Source organism: Sceloporus undulatus, chromosome 5, assembly GCF_019175285.1.
Source record: "Sceloporus undulatus isolate JIND9_A2432 ecotype Alabama chromosome 5, SceUnd_v1.1, whole genome shotgun sequence".
NCBI lineage: Eukaryota > Metazoa > Chordata > Lepidosauria > Squamata > Phrynosomatidae > Sceloporus > Sceloporus undulatus.
The window spans coordinates 39258989-39282043 of record NC_056526.1 but is presented as its reverse complement, the minus strand read 5'-3'; the positions used below and the strand labels follow the sequence as shown (position 1 = coordinate 39282043).

Sequence of the window (23055 nt, the reverse complement as noted above, 5' to 3'; positions counted from 1 at the left end):
GACAGTATCCATCATTGTTACAGCATAAAATTATATATATATATATATATATGTGCTGTTTTCCATGCAGCAAAAATACTGAATTCCCAAGAATCTTAAATAAGAATAAGAATAACACAATAATAAATTATAATTATAATTATTATTTCTTATCCACCTCTCTCTATAGCTTGAGATGAGGAGCAACAAAAGATCAGACATATACTGTAATACCAGTTAAAAGAATATATAAAACCAATACATATTTAAAATGATCAATACATACCTTAAAGTCATTGATTAAAAAAATTATCAGGGTAGACCTGCCAGAGATGAAGAGACTCAGGTCATCTAAATATTCTGAATATAACTCCCAATTACATGGTGAGTCTGGTGGGCAGCTTGTGGCCTTCTAGATATTGTCAGTTTTGTGTTTGCATTTGACTGCTGACGTACTCTAAAGGGCAATCAGAATTTTTTCCAAACTACCTTAATGAGTTCTGAATAGTTTTTAAAGGACAACAACCATTTAACATTTTGTGAGAGAAACATGAAAGACACAGGTTTGAGATCATCATATACCATTTATAGAACAGCCTCACCTAGAAAGCTATTTGACTTACTCCTTGGCAGCTTTTTAAGAGACAGCTAAAACATGAATTGTTAAAAAAAAGCTAAGCACATTTTTGAAAAAGAGAAGATAATAGACACACATAACAGAAGCTTTGAATTGCTCCAGTCCAAGTCATTCGCTCCTGTTATTCGGAACTCTCCAGCCAAATTCCTGTTTGAAGTTGTTCTTACATAGAAATTTGGGCACCAGAGAGCAAGGTTGAAGACAGCCCTTACAGCACCAACTTAAGAAAGCTTTCCCAAAACACGCCCATGGCAGTTGCTGGATGTTTGAAACAGAGCTGCAACCGAGTGAGGTCCAACAGCCATTCTGCCAATGAGCAAAGCTGTGGTATAAGGAGGTTTGCTGTTATTGTGTTCCTGCAAACAATTTCTGGCTTATGGTGACCTTAGTGTGAACCTATTGTGGAGTTTTCTTGGCAAGATTTGTTCAGAGAAGGTTTGTCTTTGCCTTCCTCTAAAGTTATGAGAGTGTGACTTGCCCAAAGTCACCCAGGGGGTTTCCATGTCAGAGCAGAGTTTTGCATCCTGGTCTCCAGAGCCATAGCCCAGTGTTCAAACCACTATACCACACTGACCCCAACCAGAGCACCATCTTGGGGTCAGGTTATCTGAAGAATCACTACTTCCAAATATCTCTTCTTGGGCAGCCACTTTTCTGAGTATCCCTTTCTGGCCACAGCATTTTGGATCAACTGAAGTTTCTGAACACTTTCCAAGCTAAACGCAGAGAACAAGCAGTCTACTGCCCAAAAGAGAGTATTGTGGATTCCATGGATAACAGTGACTAAGGTGGGAGAAATACTTCCTTTACTGACTTTATCCTGCAGATACTTGCCTATTGTCTCCCTCTTCTTGTCAAAAACACTGACCTTGTCTTGCAAGCCATGTGCAGACAGGAATGAGGAGGAGCTACTGTCGTGGACAGGTGAGAAATGCAGCAGAAAGGAGGTGGGTCAACTGATGTGTATTTTAACTGATGTCTTTTTAACTGATGTTGTTTGTCAGTTAATTGTTATCCTCTGCCTTGATCCATGGGGAGAGACAGGTTATTATTATTATTACTGTATTATTATTATTATTATTATTATTATTATTATTATTATTATTATTCCTGAGCAAAGAAAAAGCACTGGGAAAAAGAAAATAGTGCTATTATTTTTATTTAAACATTGTAACGATTACATGAGCAGAACTTAGAAACATTAGTTTTAAGACGAATGCATTTGCATAGTGCTGAAGCATGTTACCTTTACTCGTTTATCAATGATTATAACAATACTGTGTTAATTTTTAGTAATGCGTCACTTTAAAAATCTATTTAAATTACTAAAAAGGGGCATCCAAAAATTACCCCAGTAACAAATTAAATATGAAATATTACCCAACCTGTCAGAATTATTGGTGTTAAATTGATTAAAAACAGTGCTTTGTATATAAGTAGCACCTCCACTATTGTACGGTGCTGTTCCATTAAAACAAATAATCCTTTGTTTCTTTATCTCCTCAATTCTTCTTCTTGATTCACACACCCACCCGGATGCATGCGCGTGCATATATATATATATATATATATATATATATATATATAAAGAATTGGTGCCAGGTGATTTACAAACGGTTTGAACAGTTAAAGACAGAAATAGGTTAGGCAGCGGCAGCAGGAAAGGGAAAAAAAACAGGTAATGCAAAAAGTGTATGCTTTATTAACTGCCTGTATGCTGACCCAGTCAGACTTTGTCATGGCTCCTGTCACATGGCAGCTCCATTGCCAGGAGGAGACTGGCTGGTTAGCGCAGCGACAGCAGAGCAGCCACATGACAGGAGACATGGGAAAAGTTGTCTGGCTGGCCTCCATGTTGCTAAACAATAAGTATGAAAATAGTTTGTCTCTTAAGTAATCTTAAAATAGTATGCTATCATATCTAATACACCTGTCCCTCCATATTCCATAGGGTTATTATTAATATTATTATTAACCTTTATTTATAAAGCACTGTAAATTTACACAGCGCTGTACATACAATCTTTATAATTAGACGGTTCCCTGCCCTCAGGCTTACAATCTAAAAAGACATGATACAAAAGGAGAAGGGAGTGGTGGCGGTGAAGGGGATGAGGTTCTTCTCTACCTCCGAGGTCTGGACCAATGGAGATGGACTGGAGGGAGGGTTTGGCTTCTTAATGGATGGTTAATCTTCTACCAGGGAGGCCTATTGGAGCTAGCCTGCCTCTCTAATAGGATAATACATATAAAATACATAGCAATACAGGAAATGATTCAATAAAAACAAAAGAACATCAAATAGCAAGTGACAATTATGCAATGCCTGGGAACGCTTCTCTGAACAGGATGGTCTTCAACTCTGTTTTGAAACTGGTTAAAGAAGTAATGGCTCTTGCTCGCAGGGGAAGAAGGTTCCAGGAGTGAGGGGCAGCGAGTGAAAAGGGGCGAATCCGAGATGGGGCAGAGGAAATCCTGGGCTGGGACAGCCGACCTTGACTACCAGAACGGAGGGCCCGAGTGGGAAGGTGAGGTTAGGGGCACAAGACCCCTCGTGAATATGGAAAAACTTCAAATAACAAAAACACAGGTTTTTTACTGAGAGGACACCTCTCTAGGAATCTCTAGGTTCTACAGTTCAACTCTGTGGTCAATGTCCAACAGACCATAGAACTGCACTGGAGGAGCTACAAATGCCTAGTGGAGTATTCTCTCTAGGAATCTCTAGGTCTTTCAGTGCAACTTTTAGTTAAAGTTGACCATAGAGTTGCACTGGAGGACCTAGATATTCCTAGAGAGAACATACTAATCAAATCCGTGAATAATCAAAATCAGCAAATATCAAAGCCACAAATATGGAGGGATAAGTGTACATTAATATTTTAGAAAGAGGAGTCATATTGAAACAAGACAAAATACCCATGTTTCTCATGAACTAACACTGAAGCTTGTGTGATGATATGAAATTCCAGTAGGAGTGATTAGCAAACTAAAGGATTATGAAGTTGTGCCATTAACATAGCTGATATTGTTTCAAAACATCTTAATCCCTTTCCAGTTTTATTACACATCACCTACATGTTGTGTGTTATTCCATGGATAAGAAGAATTTGGAAATCCTATCTTGGCCTTGCAGAAAATAATAAGTAGCCAGAAAATGCCAGTGTAACTTCTAGTGACAGAGAAGATTGCAATGGCAAAGGAAACACTAATAAAGTCGTCTGTTAACAGAAACTTGGGTCCAAAACACACTGAAGTGTGCTGATATATCTGTTAAGGAATTTATACATCTCCAAAGATGCATTTATTACACATCTCTAACATCTGAGAGTTAAGCAGTTTTCTTTACTTAATTGTATCTCTATCCCTATTATTGTATTTATCTGTTGCTTAACCTCTGTCCAGAATTTTTGTAGAAATAGGCATTCCCACCACATATGTATATAGATTCCTTTAACTCCACATCCATGCCAACATTTGGATTGAAATTTGTCATTTGTAAATGCTAATTTATATGCTGTCCTATACCATTTTCCAATCATTTTCATTTGTTGTTCTTTTACATTTGTATTTTTGATTTTAACAGTTTCTTGTAGCCAAATTTTAATTTTATCTATGTCACTCAATAAATCTTTTTCCCAGTTCACTGTCAATCCCTCTATCATTCTAAATTGGGTTGTAAACATAATCTTATAAATTTTTCCTCTTAGTCCTTTACCCCCTTCTAATTTTTCCCCAATTATTTCTTCTAATAATTCATTTTGATCTACAATATTTAATTGTATTTCATCTAGTATAGTTATCATCCCTTTTATTTGAATCCAGTATTGCTTTCTTATTAATGTAGTTAATTTTTCTTCCTGTATTCGTGCCCCTGTTGAATCATACAAATCTCCAGTTATTTTAAATCCCTTAATCTTTAATTTTTAAAATATCTTTCCAAAATCTTCATTGTTACTTTTATTTCAATATTCAATTGGTAGCCACTTCCTATTTTTTATACCCAGGTTTTTACTCCACTTCTCCCATATTTTGTAATTCACCCTCATTGGACCAATTCTTTTCTCTTTTTCTCCCCCCCCCCCCCCCATATTTTCCCCTGAAAGATAGAGACAAACTCCATTTGATTGCTCAGTCTTTCTAATTTAACCCACTTTGTATTATGGTTATATTCTACCTCTATCATTCTTAGCAATTGAACCGTCTCAAAAGATAATTCGAGTGATGGAACTCCCCATCCTCCAATACTTTGATGCTCATATAATAATGCCTTAGATAATCTGGCCTTTTTATTCCCTGATATCCATTTTAATATTGACCTATCCCATTTCTTTAAAACTTTACTAGGAATTGTTTCTGGGATAGTTTGAAATAAATATAAAAACTTTGGTAGCACCATCATTTTGAACATTCTAATTTTTGTTAGCATTTTCCAATTTTTACTTGTCCATTTAGAAATTTGATTATTAATTTTTTCCATAACTGATTATAATTACCTTGTACAATATTATCTAACTTAAGCGTGTTACAAACCGCCATTTTGGACGTCCTCAGGATGTCCCAGTTTGAAAAAGGGGAGTCTCTTCCAGACGCCCCTACTCCTATTACGGACAGAGTCCGTAACAAATGGCAGCAGCCTTTCCACACGGCCGCCGCCATATTGACAGCGTCCGCACGTCGCACCCCAGAAGTGATGCAGCGAGTGCGTGACTAGCGCCTTGCGACGTCTTTTCTGGGGCCCAGGAAGGAGTATGATTTCTGCGCTCCTTCCTCGGAGCGTCCGGGACCCGCGCGGTTTGGCTGCTGCGGCTCCTGGATGCTGCAAGCAGCGGTGGCGGGAGACCGTCGCATTTCGGCGGTCTGTAACCTGCCTTAGTTGGTAAATTTACACCTAAATATCTCATATTTTTAATCCCCAATTTCAATCCTGACACAATTTGAATTTCTTTTTGTTCCCACCAATTCGTATTCATAAACATTATCTCTGATTTATCCATATTAAATTTAAGCCCAGAAATGTTGTTAAATTTCTGAAATATTTCCAATAACTTGGTTACAGCTTGATTCGGTTTCTGTGTCACTATCAGAGCATCATCTGCAAATAAATTCAACTTAATCTCTTCTTTATTTATTTTATATCCTTTTATCTCTTCTGCATCCCTAATCATATTTGCAAACGGTTCCATTGCTAATATAAATAATAAAGGGGAAAGTGGGTAACCTTGCCTTACTCCACTTTTTATTTTAAATTTTCTTGATTTCTCTCCATTTATCATGATTTGTGCTTCTGTATCATTATATATTTCTTTGATGGTTTCACTAAACCTTTCCCCTAATCCAAAAACCCTACAAATTTTATATAGATATTCATGATTTATTGAATTGAATGCTGTGTAAACATCTAGTTTTATCAAGGCTAATTTATTTTTGTATTGTTTGGCATGATGTAGTATAGTAAATATATTTATCGGTTTGTAAATATATCTGCCTTCCACAAATTTGAATTGTTCTTCTTTAATTAAAGTAGGTAAGTATTCTTTTAATCTATTGGCTAGGATTGTCATAAAAAATTTATAATCTTGATTGCTTAATGCGATAGGACGATAAGATTCGGAATTGGCTGGATCTTTATTGGGTTTAAGTATTAATATAATTTCAGATAGTTTCCATGTTTCTGGGATTATTTTATTGTCCAATATTTAATTGTAAATTTTAGTCATATGCTCACTGAATTCATTTTTAAAGGTTTTATAAAATATAGATGTGAATCCGTCTGGGCCAGGAGATTTAATTCCTTTTAAATCTTGTATTACTCTTTGTAACTCTTCTTTGGTTATTAGGAAATTGATGTGATTACTCTGTATTTCCGTTAATTTTATTTTTATATTTGTTTTCTGATCCTCCACTTTCTTCTCTTCATATAGCCTTTCATAAAATTTAACTAAAACTTCTCTTATTCTCTCATCATCAGCTATTATTCCGCCTTTGCCCCCTATTATTTTACTAATCATCTTTCCCCCTTTTTTCTTTTTAAGAGATTTGGCCCAACTTTTCATACTTCTAATATCACATGCCTTAAATTCATTCCTAGTAAACATTTGGTTTCTTAATATAGTTGTTTGATCCAATTCTTTAATTTCTTCTCTTTTTTTTATCCCACTGTTCTTTTATAGTTAGGTTCTTATGTTTATTATAAAATTATGTCTTTCATTCTGCTGTTACCTTGTGCCCCCAAACTCCATTGGGCTCTCTCTAAATCATTTGGAGAAACTTTTAAATCATACCTTTTCATAGAATCATAGGCGGGATACAGACAGGCAGGGGAAGACGTCTTGGAGGTGTATTCTGCTGAATACGGAGCCTCCAGACCACCCGCCCCGGGGGCGTGACTAAGGTGTATGGGGCTTCCACATGGGGGGCAGTGAAGACGCCTCACCTGGGGCCGTTTCTGACCTGCAGTTTCCATACCGCCGCCTCGCAGGACGCTGCAAAGAGAGAGGCAGCTTCTGCACGGGCGGCCAAAAATGGGGCTTTTTTTTTCTTTTGGCAGCTGGCAGATGCGCCGCTGCGCAGCTGCGGCGCTCAGCCCCGGCGGCAGAAAGCATATGTGCACATTTAAAGCACCCAAGCCCCTTTAAACTTTTTCCCCCGCCCTGCCCAAGAACAATAGTGGTCTCCTGCCAGCTGGTGATCAGCTGGTGTTGGCATCCTTGTCCGCTTGCACATTGCCAGTGTCACCAGCATCATGGATGCCTCCTCTCCTTTGGTCCCCGCGCTCTTGCTGAATCTGCAATGCACAGCCACAGCTGTCACCGCTGCCACCGCTGTCCCCCTGCCATCCCCCATCACCTCCTTTGTACATATGTAAATATTTAAAGTTTTAGCGTTTTTTTTATTTGTTAGGTGAAAATAGCACAGGAATGTGTGTAGGGGTTCACTTTAAATTCCAAACTTTCCCCAATTCTAGCAGCGCATGCGTACATGTTGCTCTAGGGTTAGGGTTAGGGTTAGGGTTACGAGCATTAAAATAGAGTGCAGCTGTGCTGCAGCTTCCACATCTGCATGGCATCTGACGCTCTAATTAGAGCCTCGGTGCAAACTGCGCATGTTCCAGGACCCCGACTCATTATGCGACGCAGCTGACTCAGAGCTTTTAAACGGGCAACTTAAATTAGCAGCGTAACAATTCTGGCGTACCGGTGCAGCAGCTTATATACAGAGCTGCGCAGTTGTGCAGCATACAGAAAAGAAGCGGGGAAAACAGCACCTTTTTAATGCCGCTTCTTCCCGCTTGGGGCGTGCGGGCGGCGTGTTCATGGCGCCATTCAGGTAAGGGCCGTCTGAAGGCTATACCTTCATGACGTCATGAACACATCCCTTTTTGCCCATCTGTATCCCGCCATAGAATCGTAGAGTTGGAAGAGACCACAAGGGCCATCCAATCCAACCCCCTGCCATGCAGGAAATCTAAATCAAAGCATCCCTGACAAATGGCCATCTAGCCTCTGCTTAAAGACCTCCAAGGAAGGAGACTCCACTACACTCCAAGGGAGTTTGTTCCACTGTCGAACAGCCCTTACTGTCAGGAAGTTCCTCCTAATGTTGACCTGGAATCTCTTTTCCTGGAGCTTTTCCTCCATGTTGTCAATATAGTGATTAAATCACTAGATTTGGCTTGTTCCGGAAAGTTCCTTATTCTTAAATTTCTCCTTCTTTATCTATTCTTAGCATCTATGAGTCTGTTTCAAAGCCTAACAACTTCATTTCCCAGCATCTCTAATTGTTGTTCATTGTTTTCAGCTTTTCCTTTTGTCTCCTTGGCTGTTTTCTGTATTCCACTTATCTGTTCTGTAAGAACTGTATTTGTACTTTGAATGCTTTGGAAAGCATCAAAAAGCTAGTCTAATTTACGATGGAGGACTTCAAGCAAAACATTCGTGGGAAGACTCACCATTGTTGCTATCTCCATGTTATTCATAAATCACGCTGCAGCCGGCTTTTCTCTCCCACTTGCTTCCTTCTTACTCAAAGAGTTCTTGCGTGTCCAGGATCGTAATTCCTATGTCCAAATTAAGTGCCTAGCACTTTTTATCAACTTTAAGCTTTAAATGGAGCAGTAATAAATCTATTTTATATCTCTTCAAAGGGAGAGGATACGAAGGCGTCTATCTTCTTTCCCTGCGCATACGCACCCCATCCACCTCCACAGTTGAAAGGTTGGTCTCAATGTCACTTGCTAATATAGTTTAAGAAGACTAACAGAAAGTAGGTTCAAAACCATATAACTATTTGAGGAAGAATAGACCATGTTTAATAGAAGAAAGTGAATCTCGAGACAGAAAGATTTTTCTGCCTGCTCCAATATAGAACTACTTGGGAACATCCTAACTTATAAGCACCTCTTTTCCAGGAAAACATGCTTTATGAATCATTGCTATCATATGGTCTCCATCCAATTCACCCTCTCCCCTTTTTAAAAACTTCTCTCATATCAGAGATTAAGGCCATCCAACAAAATAATTGACAACGGATTAACAACTTGATATAAAATGACATTTCCTCAAACTTCACAATTCATGTATGGAATTCACTGTGACATGGTAGAGTGACCACCACCAATTCAGAAGACTAGGAAGGGCAGCTACAAAGGTACTAGACAAGAGCCTGAAGTGTAAAGATATATAATTGAATACTAAGGTTAGGATTGTCCATGCCATCGTATTTCCAGTTTCTATGTATGGTTATGAAAGCTAGACAATGAAGAAACTCATTAGAAATGTGGTACTATTGAAGAGTTATGAGAATACCATGGACTGCTAAAAAGACAAACAAAGGGGTCCTAGAGCAATTCAAACCTGAACTCTCCCTAGAAGCCAAGATGACTACAATATATACTCATCTATAAGTCTAAAAATTTATGCCCAAAACCTGACTCCAAAATCCTAGGTTGAGTTATTTATGGGCCAGTATGGTACTGTGATAGCAGCTCTTTCAGATTTCCCCATGCAGTTTCTTTCTGTCCTGAGCCAAGCAGCAGATCGATTGATTGCTGTTTGTTTAACAATTCCTCTTCCACCCACATACTTTGCTGTCTTGGGAGTGAAAGCTGAAACACTGAAGCTTTGTATTGATTACTGCTTCCCTCTTGCTACTCACATACACACACTGAAGGAGCCTCCAAGTTTTACATTTGACCTTTCCACAGGTCATGTCAAAATCCATAATTTTTGCCCCTAAACTTGCTGACTTATACATGAGGTTGACTTATAGTTGAGTATATATAGTAAACTGAGACTGTTGTAATTTAGCCATATCATGAAAAGGCTTGATTCACTAGAAAAGACAATAATGCTTGCTTGGTAAGGTAGAAGGCAGTAGGAAAAGAGCAAGATTTCATTACAGATGGATAGACTCAATCAAGGAAGCCACAACCCTTAGCAAGACCTGAGCAGGGTGGCCGGTGTTAGGATGACTTGGAGGTTTCTCATTCATAGGGCTGCCGTAGATTGAAGTCAAACTGAAGGCAATTAACAATATCAATATTCCTTCTTCTTGGGCATGTTTGATGAAAATACATCACCATCGCCACTACCAAACACTAGACATGACATTAGGTGAAGAACAGAAGCTTCCATGATGCCAGTACGAATTGTTTTTTCTAAGCTAAGCTAAACTACTGGCTGACATCCTGTTAACGTACATCTGTGTAACACACTTTTTAGTCATTGCAGATCTCTGAGTTCTCTACCAGCTGTGCAATGAGCAACCCCCCCCCAACACCCCTTTCATCAGCTGCAGTCCCCCATTGGTCATGGAGAGCAGGGATGGAATAGAATGGGGGTAGGTTAACAAAAGTAAAATATCAAAATGATATAATACTTCAGGATCCTCAGAGGATCCTAGGAGGCCTTGAAAGATACCTGTTGCTCTGCATCCAGCAATGGGAATGTAGTTGAATACTGCTCACCCTCCACTCTCCTCTCTACTGGCAAGTAAATGTGTGGGGAGGACTGCAGCAGCTTTAAAGGTGGGTTAAAAGAGGGGATTATAGCTACTCCAGTGTGGAACTTTATGACATGTCTCCCAATCCACAATCTTGGCTGCTGTGTTAGGCAACAGTTGTTAAGATTGTAGTGGAAGAGAGAACTTTGTCCTTCTAGTGGCCTCATTACAGTAGGGTACAAATATATTCTCTCTAGATTTTCATCAATTGCTTAGAAAGTAGTAATCATTTCCCAGGCACTCCAACTACAAACTTTACTGACAAACTGTGGGACACTCTTCTCTTTCTGTCAGTTCTGTATTGAAAGAAGTGTGTAGGGCTGAGCATTTGATTTGGATAAATTTTAAAGCAAACTGGGCCACTTGGGAACCATTCAGGACATCTATGATTCAGGTGGATGTCCTTCAATAAAAGAGATGAGTTCTTCCAAAAGTACAGAAAAATCTAAATTGAACAGCATTCTCTCTCTATTAAAAAAAAGTGTAACGATTCTTCTTGCACATAGCTTCACTGCTTTCTGTCTGAAATTTGGCATGCTTCATCTCCCCAAAAGTTACAATTGTGCCTGCAAATTCCTCCAATTATCTGAAAATTTTAATAGTTGGTTGATCATTTCCCCATGTAATTCAATGCAGAAAAAGCTATGTGGAAACCCATTGGTGACCTCGGACAAGTGCTACTTTCTCAGCCCAAGAGGAAGGCAATGGCAAACCACCTCTGAAAATTCTTGTCAAGAAAATGTTGAGGTACAGTTGCCATCAGATGGAGTAGACTTGAAGACACACAACAAGAACAAATATTCCAGTTGGCCTTAGTTCAAATCAATCTACTTTCTAAAATCCTGAAGTCTTGAAATAATATCTAAATTGAGTTAGTGCATGATTCCCCCTCCCTCTTGGGCTATCATTGACACATCCTGAGTATTGCATGTGACATAATTTTCTCCCATCTCAAATTTATCTCAATTCTGGATTTAAATTAAAAAATTTAAAAACAAAATTAAAAATACTTCAAAGAAAATGCCTTGAAAATATGAATTTGCCTATATTAAATGTTCTGATCAACACATGAATTATAATTTTATTAATTGAAAAGATGACTGCTTGCCTATATTAATTAATCCACTCAATACATGTACTACTGTAAAGTTTAGTTTGGCTTAAAAAACTAAGGAAGTGAGAAAGGAGAGCTACAATCCAGCAATGCCCTCAACACTCTATTGGTTAAAATAGCCATGACTGCCAAATCCATTAATCATTTATTAATTAGTATAATCCCTTATTCCACACCGATGAATGAATTCTTAAGAGGATTTCTGTGCCTGTTCTGTTGCCACACATCCACTGTGATGTGATCATTCCTTAGTATATATGGCACAGCCTACTGATTACAGAATCCTTCACTGTTTCAGCACAGAATCTCCACACATCAGAAATACTGGTTTATGAAGTTAATATAGGCCCCAGTGGTTTCCTACATTCTTAATATAACTATCAGTAAAGGCTCTGCTGCAGGAGTAACCAACTGATGTCTCCTCAGATGTGCATCAGCCTTATTCAGCATTGTCTGTGGTGAGGATTAATAACATATAGAATCTAACAATAGCTGGGGTGATCAAAAAACCCAAGCAAATGCCTGCTGTATTTCAGTCTGTTAGAGTAGAGATACATATGCAGGGGGTAAGTAAGCTGTCAGCTACAAGTTTCTTGCTCGCTGTGTCATGCACTACCTTCATTCTTGGGACCTAAAGGAAGGAGGTTGCTATGTGCCTAAGGAGGAGGAGGAACAAACCCTGCATTTGGATATACAAACATAAATATTAAAAAACAGAATAGCTGCTGTCTGGAGAACTTCCCATCAACACAGAAAGAGCTCCCTTTGTTGCCAGTAGTCAACTTTAAAGCTCAGTACCACCTTGGATTGGAGGTCCAGGTCCAGCATGATGTTATGCAAAAGGGTGGGGAGGACATGGGATCCCCAACACCAGTGACAGCATCTCCTTAGTCTCTGGGGGAAAGCTCAACAGAAGGACTGCAAGAGGTTGGGTAACTTAAGGAATCTTTTACAGCTATATATACTAGCACTCATTGTTATTCCCATGTCTGGTGTCAACTGGTGCAGAGGGAGGAGCTGCCTGAGACAGTGACCAAAAAGGATTCTTTAAAACCTTATAAAATGTATTATTTTCTTCAATCAGGACATATATGTCAAATATTAAAATATTAGTGTCATTAATAGTAATCTCTATTGGCTACATATCTACCCTTATAATCTGAGACTAATTTTGGTCTCAGATTTGGTTTCACAGTCACACTATTCCATTTTTTTTGTTTAGACCAAGTGAAGCTAATTCCTCATATAGTGTTTGTTTGTTTGAGTAGGTGTACATGTGATTTGGATTTCCTGCAGATACATAACATCTGCATTGGGTTTTTTCCAGATAGTGGAAGACAAAATGTCTCTTTTTATTTGCATTCAACCGCATAACATTCCAGGTAATAAATTTACTCATTGTAACCTATTTCAATATAATTACTTTTTATTGGATACTATCTACAAAATACAAGCCCCCCTCTTTCCTTTCCAATCCTTAACCCCCCACACACTACTATTTCTTTCCTTTTCCTTTTTATCTTCAATTCAAAACACTCAAGTCCAATAAGCTTTCTTGTCTTTGTTCTTTCCTTCCACTCATTCTCTTATCATTGCTTAATTTTAGTATTTTTTTTGGGGGGGGGCTCCATTTGGTGCATCTTTTGGCATTGTTCACCTTTCCTCCCTCCCTCTGTCTTCAGGTCACTCTGGAATTTTTGTTATTTCTCTCCATACTGAGATATACCTGGGCCACAAACCAAAGCAGGCAGAAAGTGTTCCATGTTATTAAAAACACCTGTCCTTCATGTGGATGTAGTGGATGCAGAAGAGAGTCCCTAAGGTATAAACCTACCCTTTTAAGCAAGTGAAACGCTGTCTGGAACAGGATGAACACAATTCATTAAACCAGAAGAGCTGTCAATATTTCCACTGTACAGTAGTCCCTCTTTGGAGAGTCTTGCAACTCTGTAATTCTTTTATTATATGACTGAGGTTTTTAATCAGAAGCTGGATACCCAGGGATGAATGACTCAGTGGCTTCATGTAGACATTAAAAAACATGGGGATAAGAGTGCCCTCTATGGCTGTGTCTTAACTGTATTCTGGTCACTCTTGTTCAGTGAGCTGGCCTGGTCTGCATCACATCTTCATAGAACCATTGAGGCCCATCCAATCCAACGTCCTGTCATGCAGGAAGACACAATCAAAACACTCCTATCAGATGTCCAGATCTTGACAGCTGGATTTAGCCAAATCTTGTTTACACCCATCACTTCTCTGTATATTTTGTCATTTGGTAAAAACTCACAAATTATTTCTTCAGGAAAGCTTCAGGAAAGCAGGAAACCTCTGCTTTGGCTTTGCACCATCTTGCCTTTTCACCTGAACTGTCTATGTATCTTTGTTTTGAATTTATCCTATGACAAGATCATGATATTTGTACGTATCTAATAATTCTGGCTGAACTGCATTTTACCTTGGCACCATATGTCAGCTTCCTGCTGTAACATATTTCTTGGTCTTACCTGAAGGATTCATATTTCAGAGCTTCTTTGAAATGTTTGTATAATATATTTTAGATATCCTAGCTCTTAGTTCCAGAGTCAGTTGTTAAATAATCTGTACCATCCCTTTAATGTTATTGCCATCTTATTATCTATCCTTCTAACATCTTAATTGTGAAACATCAAAGATTTACAACTGATTTTTCATTTTAAAAATTTGCATTGCTTTGAAAGAGTTCGACTGGAAGCCTTTCATTGGTCTTCACACCTATAACAATATGAGTAATATGCAATACCAGCCAGAATTGCTTTGTAAGAGGTGCCAAGGCAAGGTCATATTTAACCTTTAGCAAATGATATGGGGAGATGGCAGGTGCAGATTAGGCACAGAGAATCAAGAACAATTAACTTGGGTGAAAGGTGTTGCATATGCTGCACTGCCCCATGTTTATTCTTCCATTTCCTGAATGGTGGTTGTACGATCTGAATTGATCTGATAGCGCTTTCACACTATCAGAGATGCAGATCACGGCAGTTCTTTAAAAAAGAATCGCTAAGGGTTCTGGTGCCAAATGCACCACTTTAAATGGGCTTTTTAGTGCCACCTCTTGCAAACCGCACTGAGTCAACTCAGTGCCAGTGTAAATGACCATGAAATAACCCAATTTCCACACCAGATTATTTTGTAGTGTGAATGGCCCCCCAGTCTCCTTTTCTGCATGATCTAAGTCAGTTTAACCAATGTCTTACAATTAGCTAACCTGAGGAATAGTGTCTTATCTTGTTACAGAAGGGCTGGAGGCTGTCACCATTGGTTTTGTGATAGGGGAAAGAAGTGTCATCTCTATCAGCTCTTACAGACACCCTCGTCCTTCAGTTCTGCACCCAAAAGTCTAGGCCCAGCAAAACTCAGCCTTGAAAACAGTGTTTTTAATCAAGAGAAAGAAAAAACAACCGCACAAGAGATTCTGCCCTATGAGAAAAGGTGAGTGGAGTACATTGCCACTTACAGCCACCTACAATTGGGAACATCTCTCATTGAACAAAGAAATTATCCCTACAGTTGCTAGCATTGGAAAGGGGAAATAATGACAAAAATAATGTATTCACAATAAAATGATAGTAAACTGATATTATATTCACATTCCCAGGTCTACAAGATCTGTTAAAAATGAATGGGTTTACTTCTAAGTGAAATGTACAGTATCAAGTTACAACCTGCCCCCCCTCCCCCGCCCCCCAAAAAAGGAAAGAAGCACAAAAAAATAACCCAGGAATGAGAACTGAAAATTCTTATTCTGTCTTAGAATGTCATGCAAGAAAACTCTTGATGAGTCAAAAACAGAACTGGGATTTGAGAAGGGGAGGATTGCATTATCCTTGAAAGAGGCATGTCTTGTTTACTGGAACACTGAAGATAAGCACTCCACACTACACCAATTATTACAAATTATTATTTCCATTGTGAAAAATGGAAATTAACCAAAGGCTGAAGGTAAAATCCATTCCACACAATGCAACTCAGTAGAGAAGAATGTAACTTGACAGAGAACATCACTGTGACCAGGGTGAGTTTGAATCCAATTGCACAACAAAGCACTTCTTTACACTCACATTTATGTGGTACAACAGCAACACATTACATTAAAAAGGGAAACAAAGATTAGAATATTAATTAGTTAATTTTAACACCCAGTCTAGAAAGAAAGAGTTGAGTAATATCTGTTCACAGAATAACACAAAAGCAATCCATGGAACAAACATTGCTCTGGTCTACTGCAAAGACACTGTAAGGGGAAACTGAGGTATGCCATAAAAATCAAACTTAACATTAGGAAAGCAAGGGAAGGAATTCTACAAAGCAACACAAAGAAAGGGATTCCCATTGCTAAGAAAAGGCAAAAAGCAGGAACCTACATTGCACTGAAAAGGAGACTACATTATCCAAGGTAGCTGTCTCACTTTACTTGATAGGGCCAACTATCATTTTGTCAATTATACAGGCAACTCAGTGTCACATCTTCTTCTCCTTGGTGGTCTGCTCTGCAGAGTGTTCTTTTTAAGACTAGATCTCAGAGTAACAAGAAACTGAGTCCTGCTGACTCTACAACCCATATTCCATTTAAAATCTAGAATATATGTTATGAAACAGAAGAGAGAGAACTGCTATCTTTCCCCCCCTAAACACTCCCAATGCATCGTATGTACTGTAATCATATAAAATTTGACAGAATTTTTCTTTATTTGATATCACATATATAGATTGTGTTCTCCTTGGCCCTTATCACACAGAGGTTTTTGCAGCTCAGATCCAGGGTGACTCCTGGTTCAGCTATGCGAATTCACATTATAATGTGAATGCTTTATCACACCTGGTTGCCCTTCCCTTCCGAATCAAGGGGGAATCGAATCCAAGGCAAGTCACGTGATGCGGATTAAAGCAAAGTGGAGTGAGTGCAAATTGTATTACCATACTGGTGGGATTCAACTATTCGAATCGGCACCCTTGCGCATGCTCAGTGGAGGTCTGAACGCATCGTGACCTTGTACGTTTCTGGAGTGAAAGGGGGCACAAGTTCTGGTTCCCTGTTTCGCGTAATTGCGTAATTGCGTGATTGCGTGAATATTCGCCTCATGAATATTTCTGTGTCCTCTTCATCCCCCTTTTTTATTTTCCCTTCCATTTCAGCAATTTCAACACAGAGATAGATAGACAGACAGACAGACAGACAGACAGACATATCTGTATGTTCACATTCATGCACATACACACAAATATATGTTCCAAAAAAATGAGTTGCCCTGAAAGTGAAAGGACCACCGAAAGGAAATGGGAAATTTGCAACCTGGGGGGTTTGCGGTGGTGTACCAGAGCAGAAGCAAAGTTGCATTCCACACCAGACCAATTCGGAGTGAAATCAAAGCGAGTCTGAATGCGAATTCTGTGAATTCACTTTTTTCCAAATTCATCAAAATGAGAAGTCACTTTGGATTCACTGTGGAAGCGCCACTGAAGGAGCGCCCATAGAAATGAATCGCATGTGATAATACATCACATTATCACATGAATTCGCAACACTGGACCCGCAGTTACGTCGGATCTGAGCTGCAAAAAGCTGCAAAAACCTCTGTGTGATAAACTCCCATGCTGTATTTTATTCACAGGACAAAGAGATTCAACGGTAAAGAAATGCACAATTAAATATCTTCCAAAACATTTTGCCTGCATTTTTTTGTACTGTCAACTCTAAGGCCAAGATGGACTGGGTAGCAGATCCATGGAAGTCATTATCTAGGAATTGCACAGATTTGGAAGGGGGCAGGAGTGACTGTAATGGCAAATTCTCTTTCCTCTGTGGGTCTGGGGGAGTTTTCAGGAATGTGAAAAGTGAAATGCTGAAGAAGGCTGGTGAAGAAGATAAAAAGTTCCATTTTTGCCATCTGTTCTCCAGGACAGGAATGACGGCCTGTAGACAGAAAAGGAAGGAGGACATCACCAAATCCATCTTTCTCTATCCTTACGGTAGTTCCTCTCAGGGACTACAGTAGCAACTTGTGATTCATGTCAGACATATTATGATAGCAGCTGCATATTACAGCTGTACTGAATGCCAGTCATGTGAGCCATGACAGCCAAGGAAATCAATGCTACAGCTTTTACTCTTTTTCCATGTACTGTATTACAATCATCTTTCTTTTGGATTTACCTGCAGAGAAAGGCAAGAAGGCCTCTCGCTTGACAAGTTGCCTATTGGTATCCAGGAAGTGTTCTGGATAAAATTCATGTGGCTTCTCCCACATGGTTTCATCCTTCAGCACTGAAGATAAATGGTTGACAACTACAGACTCCTAATATGGAATAAAGACACAATGGTTAGAATACTGGTTTGATACTATGGTGATGCTTCTTTTATCACTGGGCAACTTAATCAATACATACGTAAATAAAAAAATATTTTATAGAAGTGTTGCCTGGTGTCCAAGTACAATTCCAGATCAAAAAGAATTAAAGGAACTATCTCTGCTCATCTTGCACAAGAAGCAGTGAAAGGAAGCGAGAGAGAGATCCTGAGGATGATAGGTATACTAAAGACTGATAAGAGTGCAGCCATCTGCTTTATCGCTGTAGTGTGAGCTCTTCACAGATTGTTCACCGGGACAATCAGCTTGTTCTCCCACCACCAGGGATTGGGTGGGAAGGATCAGATTGCCCTGGTTTGTGAAAATCTCTGGAAAATCTACTCAAATTTGATGGTGGGTTTTCAGTTTTTCCATTATACAATAGTTTGGTGTCTTCTTTTGGTTTGGCGTTCTGTTTTCTTTTCTTTCTTTTTTTAAATTAAAGCTTTCTAATCTTGATGGCTGCAACTGATGCATTGGGGGAAGGTGCCAGGTCTCTAGAAATAAGACAATCTTGTGACAAAGTCCAGCTTGTGAGCATGCAGAGAACAACAGTATAGCAAGCCCATCATATCAACAGGCTGAGTGGCGCTCCCATGGGTCACCCCAAACAATATTAGCCAATGGTGTCAGGCACCCATAGGTGCACTGATGTGGGCAGGCACACTTTCCTGCCTGTTGACTGATATGGGCTTGCGTGCCTGTGTTTTTTCCCATCTGCTGGGTGTATGTGTGTGTGGAACCAAACTCCCACAGTTGGGAGGGGCCCACTGTATTTTTGGTTGTTGTCCAAGTTTCAGTCTCTAGTTTCCAGCTGAAATTCCAACAAAGGGCTTCCTAGAATCAAAAAGGGGGTCACAGCCATAATTCATCAGGACTTTTTAAGGACAAGAAGACAGGAAAGGAGTGTGAAATAAAAAAAAACCTCGTAGGAGAGATTTCTACCATTGTGGTAAGTAGGCAGGTGATGCAGAATAAATATTGTCATCCCCCCCTCCCACTTGTGAGAAAGTTCTGGATATGATAGTATTTTATGTTTCAGCGGGGTGGTGTCTTGAGGACAACTGTAGAAGTGCTGAACAGAACAAGGAAATAAATTTCCTGGATGAGAGCCACAAGGATGGGAAGACAATGTTGGTCAGCTGGGTCAGAGATGGAGGAGCAGACCAGGAGGGAGTATTACTCAGTTTAGGAAGCGTGAGGATTAAAGCGACAGCCTACCTCATATTTTCATGATGTAACCCAAATCAATGTAGTTTCAGTTTCACATTTTTAAAATAAATTACTGGTAAACATACTGTAATAAGTTATTTTAGTCAGACCGCAGCTTAATCTGACTGAAAAGCGTTTTGTTTATTTTTTTACTAGTTAGAATATCCAGGTGCTGCTTGGTCCTGTCTGGATCATAGTTCCCTCTATGCTTGCTCACCAGATATTCTGTAAACACTTTGTAATACTGGATGATGGGATATGTTATATATGTTAAAAGTTGCTGATGCTGGGTAGAAAGATTGTTTATCTTCCTTGTAGATGGATCATGAGCAGATGTGAGGGGAGGAAATATGCACTGTGACCTAACATAGCCAGTTGTGTGGCGATCCTTAGTAGGGAGAGGGAATAGGAATGTTTCAGTTTGAAGACAAATGGGAGTGAGCACCCAAAAAACATTTGAATTGCTATGTACTTTTAATATACTGTGTAACTGAAAATGCTTCAGTTCTGACAACATTGTTATGCTGTGATTAACTTAGTTTTATAAATAGAGTTTTGTGACTTTGGTGAGACTTGTATTTCCTGAACTGAAGTTATCCAGTATTCAACAATAATCCCCCAAAAGGGTCCACTAAGCATCCTTTGTTCTGGATCCCCCCCCCTTTTTTTTTTTTTAAATCTTCTCAGCAATATCTCAGAGAGAAAATTCTTTCATTTTCCCATTTGTTTTTGAACCTTGGGAATCTCAGCAATGGTGCTTCAAGAACTAGCATACTTGATATCACTAAATGCAGCCTATTTCCCTCCTGTTTCCTCACCTACCTAAAAGAAAAACCTCAGAAACCTTAGCAGCAGTGCTTTAGAGAACCATTCCCATTTTCCTGCCTTTTCTTTTAGCTTATGGAGATTTAACTCTGTCAAATTTTGAAGCATTTACCAATGCATTTATAGCTGAACTCTTCTGTTTGCTTCTAGTAAGTACACACATTGGCATTAGTTTTGACTAAAAACTGGACATTACAACATGACCAGCATTGCATCTATTGTCAATTTTTTAAGTATCTAGCACAATAACCTGATGGAGTTTTGGCTGCTAAGGCATGCAGACATTCTCTTTCAATATTATAAATGCAATGAAGAAATTCAGTTGAATCATTCTAGTCCTGATTCACTTTGGGCACCAAAATCATTCCAAGTGATAAATCAAATTATGATATAGTATCTTATATACTATAGTATCTTATATTTACTCTGGGGGTAAATAAACTTACCTTAGGGATAACAAAATCAGCAAGCTCAGTATCTTTGTGTGTGACAAAAGGTAATGAAATAGGTGCAATATCAGCACAACGCTGAATTTCATGAATCACAGCACTAGTATAGGGCAGATTCAACTGGTCCTCCATTGTAGGGGATTTTACTCTGCCAATCACTGTATCAATTTCTTCATGGACTCCTCCTAGAAAGATTGATTTTAAATTATTATGTGGCAGTCCTATACTCCTTTACATGGGTGCATGTCCTATAAAAAGGATTGGGGTTTACTTTCTGAATAGACACATGTCAGACATATTTTCAATATTTTACATTTTCTCCTCAAAGTAGCTTAGAGTGGATTTTTTTGTCTTCCTGCAGAAACCCTGGGCAGTCCAGTGAGTCTAATAGCCAAAGAGAGATTCGTTCTTGGATGTTGCATGTTCAGACCTATCCATTCTATCACATTTGTTTTCAGGGGGGCGGGGGGAAGAGGGGAGGAGAACAGACAAACAATAAACACTAGATTTTTTAAAAAAGATAAAACCTTGGTGGTGGCTGTATCTCAATAAGTATTTTATTTTAGGTTTGCTATATTACCTGATAAGTCAGTCCTAAACCGGGCCCAGGGTAGCTTCCAGCTACATTCAGAACATGCATAATCTGAATGCCATGCTTCCAACGCAGCCCAACAGCAACCCTTTTGAGCTGTCTGTTTGAGGCCTCTATTTTCTAGCTGAAGAAAACAATTCCCCCATCTTTTTTTGAAAATGACTTTGTTTAGGAAATTATTCACATAGTTAATAAACACCTTAATTTTGTTTATTATATACATTTGTCTCAAAAAGTAGAAGAAAACAATTTCCCCATCTTTTTTGAAAGTGACTATGTTTAGGAAATTATTCACATAGTTAATAAACACCTTAATTTTGTTTATTATATACATTTGTCTCAAAAAGTAGGGTAAGTCCCATTTCTTGCTGTAACAACCATTCTACTGAATTTCTATAAGGTACAGAGGTTTTAATCTGGTAATAATGGTTAAAGGTTTGATGGTTGAGACAACATTTCTGAGATGAGGAATTCTATCTACTCAAGCTGCAAATTTTGAAAAAGGGAGGAAGGCAAGAAGGGAATGCCCATGGTGTTCCATCACAACATCACTCTTTGATATACTCAGTGGTTCCCAAACTTTGGTCCTCCAGGTGATTTGGACTTCAGCTCTCAGATGCCCTAGCCAGTTTGGCCAACAATCTAGAATCCTGGGAATTGAAGTCCAAAACATCTGGAGGGCCAAAGTTTGGGAATCACTGGTATACCTTGTGAGGCACCCTTCTATCTCTCCCCCATTGATCACTTACTCTGAACCTCAGGATGAAGTACCAGCTTGAGAATTCCCCAGAGTAGGGTGGAAGAAGTGGTTTCTGTGCCAGCCGCAAATAAATCATAAAGAAGATGAAACAGGTTTTGTTCATTAAAGCTGCTCTCTTGATTTCCTTTAGCCTGAAGTAAATTAAACAGCTTGGTAATTCATTTGTTCCATTATTAGTGATTGTTCATTATCTGCAAGAGATACTTGAGACAATAAAAGATTAAAACAAACAAGATTTCTCTCAGAAATTAATTTATTTGTTTATTTAAATATTGTAATAATAATACAAGTTGGACTACAACTCTGGAGATCAGGGTTTGAATCCTGGCTTCACAATGTAAGCCTGCTGGGTGACCTTGGCAGGTCACAGTCTCTTAGCCTTAGAAGATGGCAATAGGAAACCTGCTCTGAAGAAACTCTACACAATAGCTTTGCCCTAAAAACACACTACAGCAATGCACGGAATAATATTATTTAAGCAATGATGCAATATTCTGCTAGAAACATCACCAGCTGCTAAATTAGATCTATGCTGAAGGTCTGTGCTATAGATTTTCTGTTCCTTTCCCTCATGAGTTCAAGATTGCTTTAAACAAATGCTGTTAAACAATATTTCAGTGATGTATTCAAGTCTTTTACTCCAGGTCTCAAACCAAGTCTCATGTCTTTACCTTCAAGTCTCAGGTTGAGTCTCAAATCCTTGCAAGATACTTTCAAGTAAAGTCTCAAATAGGAGACTCTTTAACAGAAAAAAGAAAGTGGATTATGTTCCTCAGAGGGGAAGAGCAAACACATTAGGCAATGGGCCTGAGGCATGGGTTGGAGGACCCATCTAAAGTGTTTGAAATGTTTTAGAAGGAGCTTTCCATCTCAACCCTGTTGCCTAATGTATTTGCTGTTCCCCTTTAAGAAATGTTCCCATCTCTGAGAGAGGCCTTACCAGCTGCCCATAGTGAATGACACCAGCAAGTTGGTCACTAAAAAAATATACAAGTTGTAAGTCATGTCGAGTCAGTTTATCATTTATTGCTGAGTCAAGTCCAAACTGAGTCACTTTATTTCTGATAGCCTTGTATGGTTCTTAAAGTTGCATTGATGA

At 38.9% G+C, this 23055-nt stretch overlaps 1 protein-coding gene across 2 annotated transcripts in view; it reads right to left on the bottom strand.

The window, feature by feature from the left end:
* Positions 1-17248: 17248 nt before the first annotated feature.
* Positions 17249-23055, bottom strand: part of LOC121930835 (cytochrome P450 2D14-like) — a 25164-nt gene continuing 19357 nt past the window's right edge. For both annotated transcript variants that reach the window (XM_042467754.1, XM_042467755.1), the window contains 4 exons: positions 21946-22087; positions 20602-20789; positions 17926-18067; positions 17249-17685 (listed from right to left, as the gene is read on the bottom strand). In XM_042467754.1, coding sequence (XP_042323688.1) covers positions 17507-17685; positions 17926-18067; positions 20602-20789; positions 21946-22087 — 651 coding nt within the window. In that variant the 3' untranslated portion in view covers positions 17249-17506. The remainder of the gene's footprint in view (positions 17686-17925; positions 18068-20601; positions 20790-21945; positions 22088-23055) is intronic.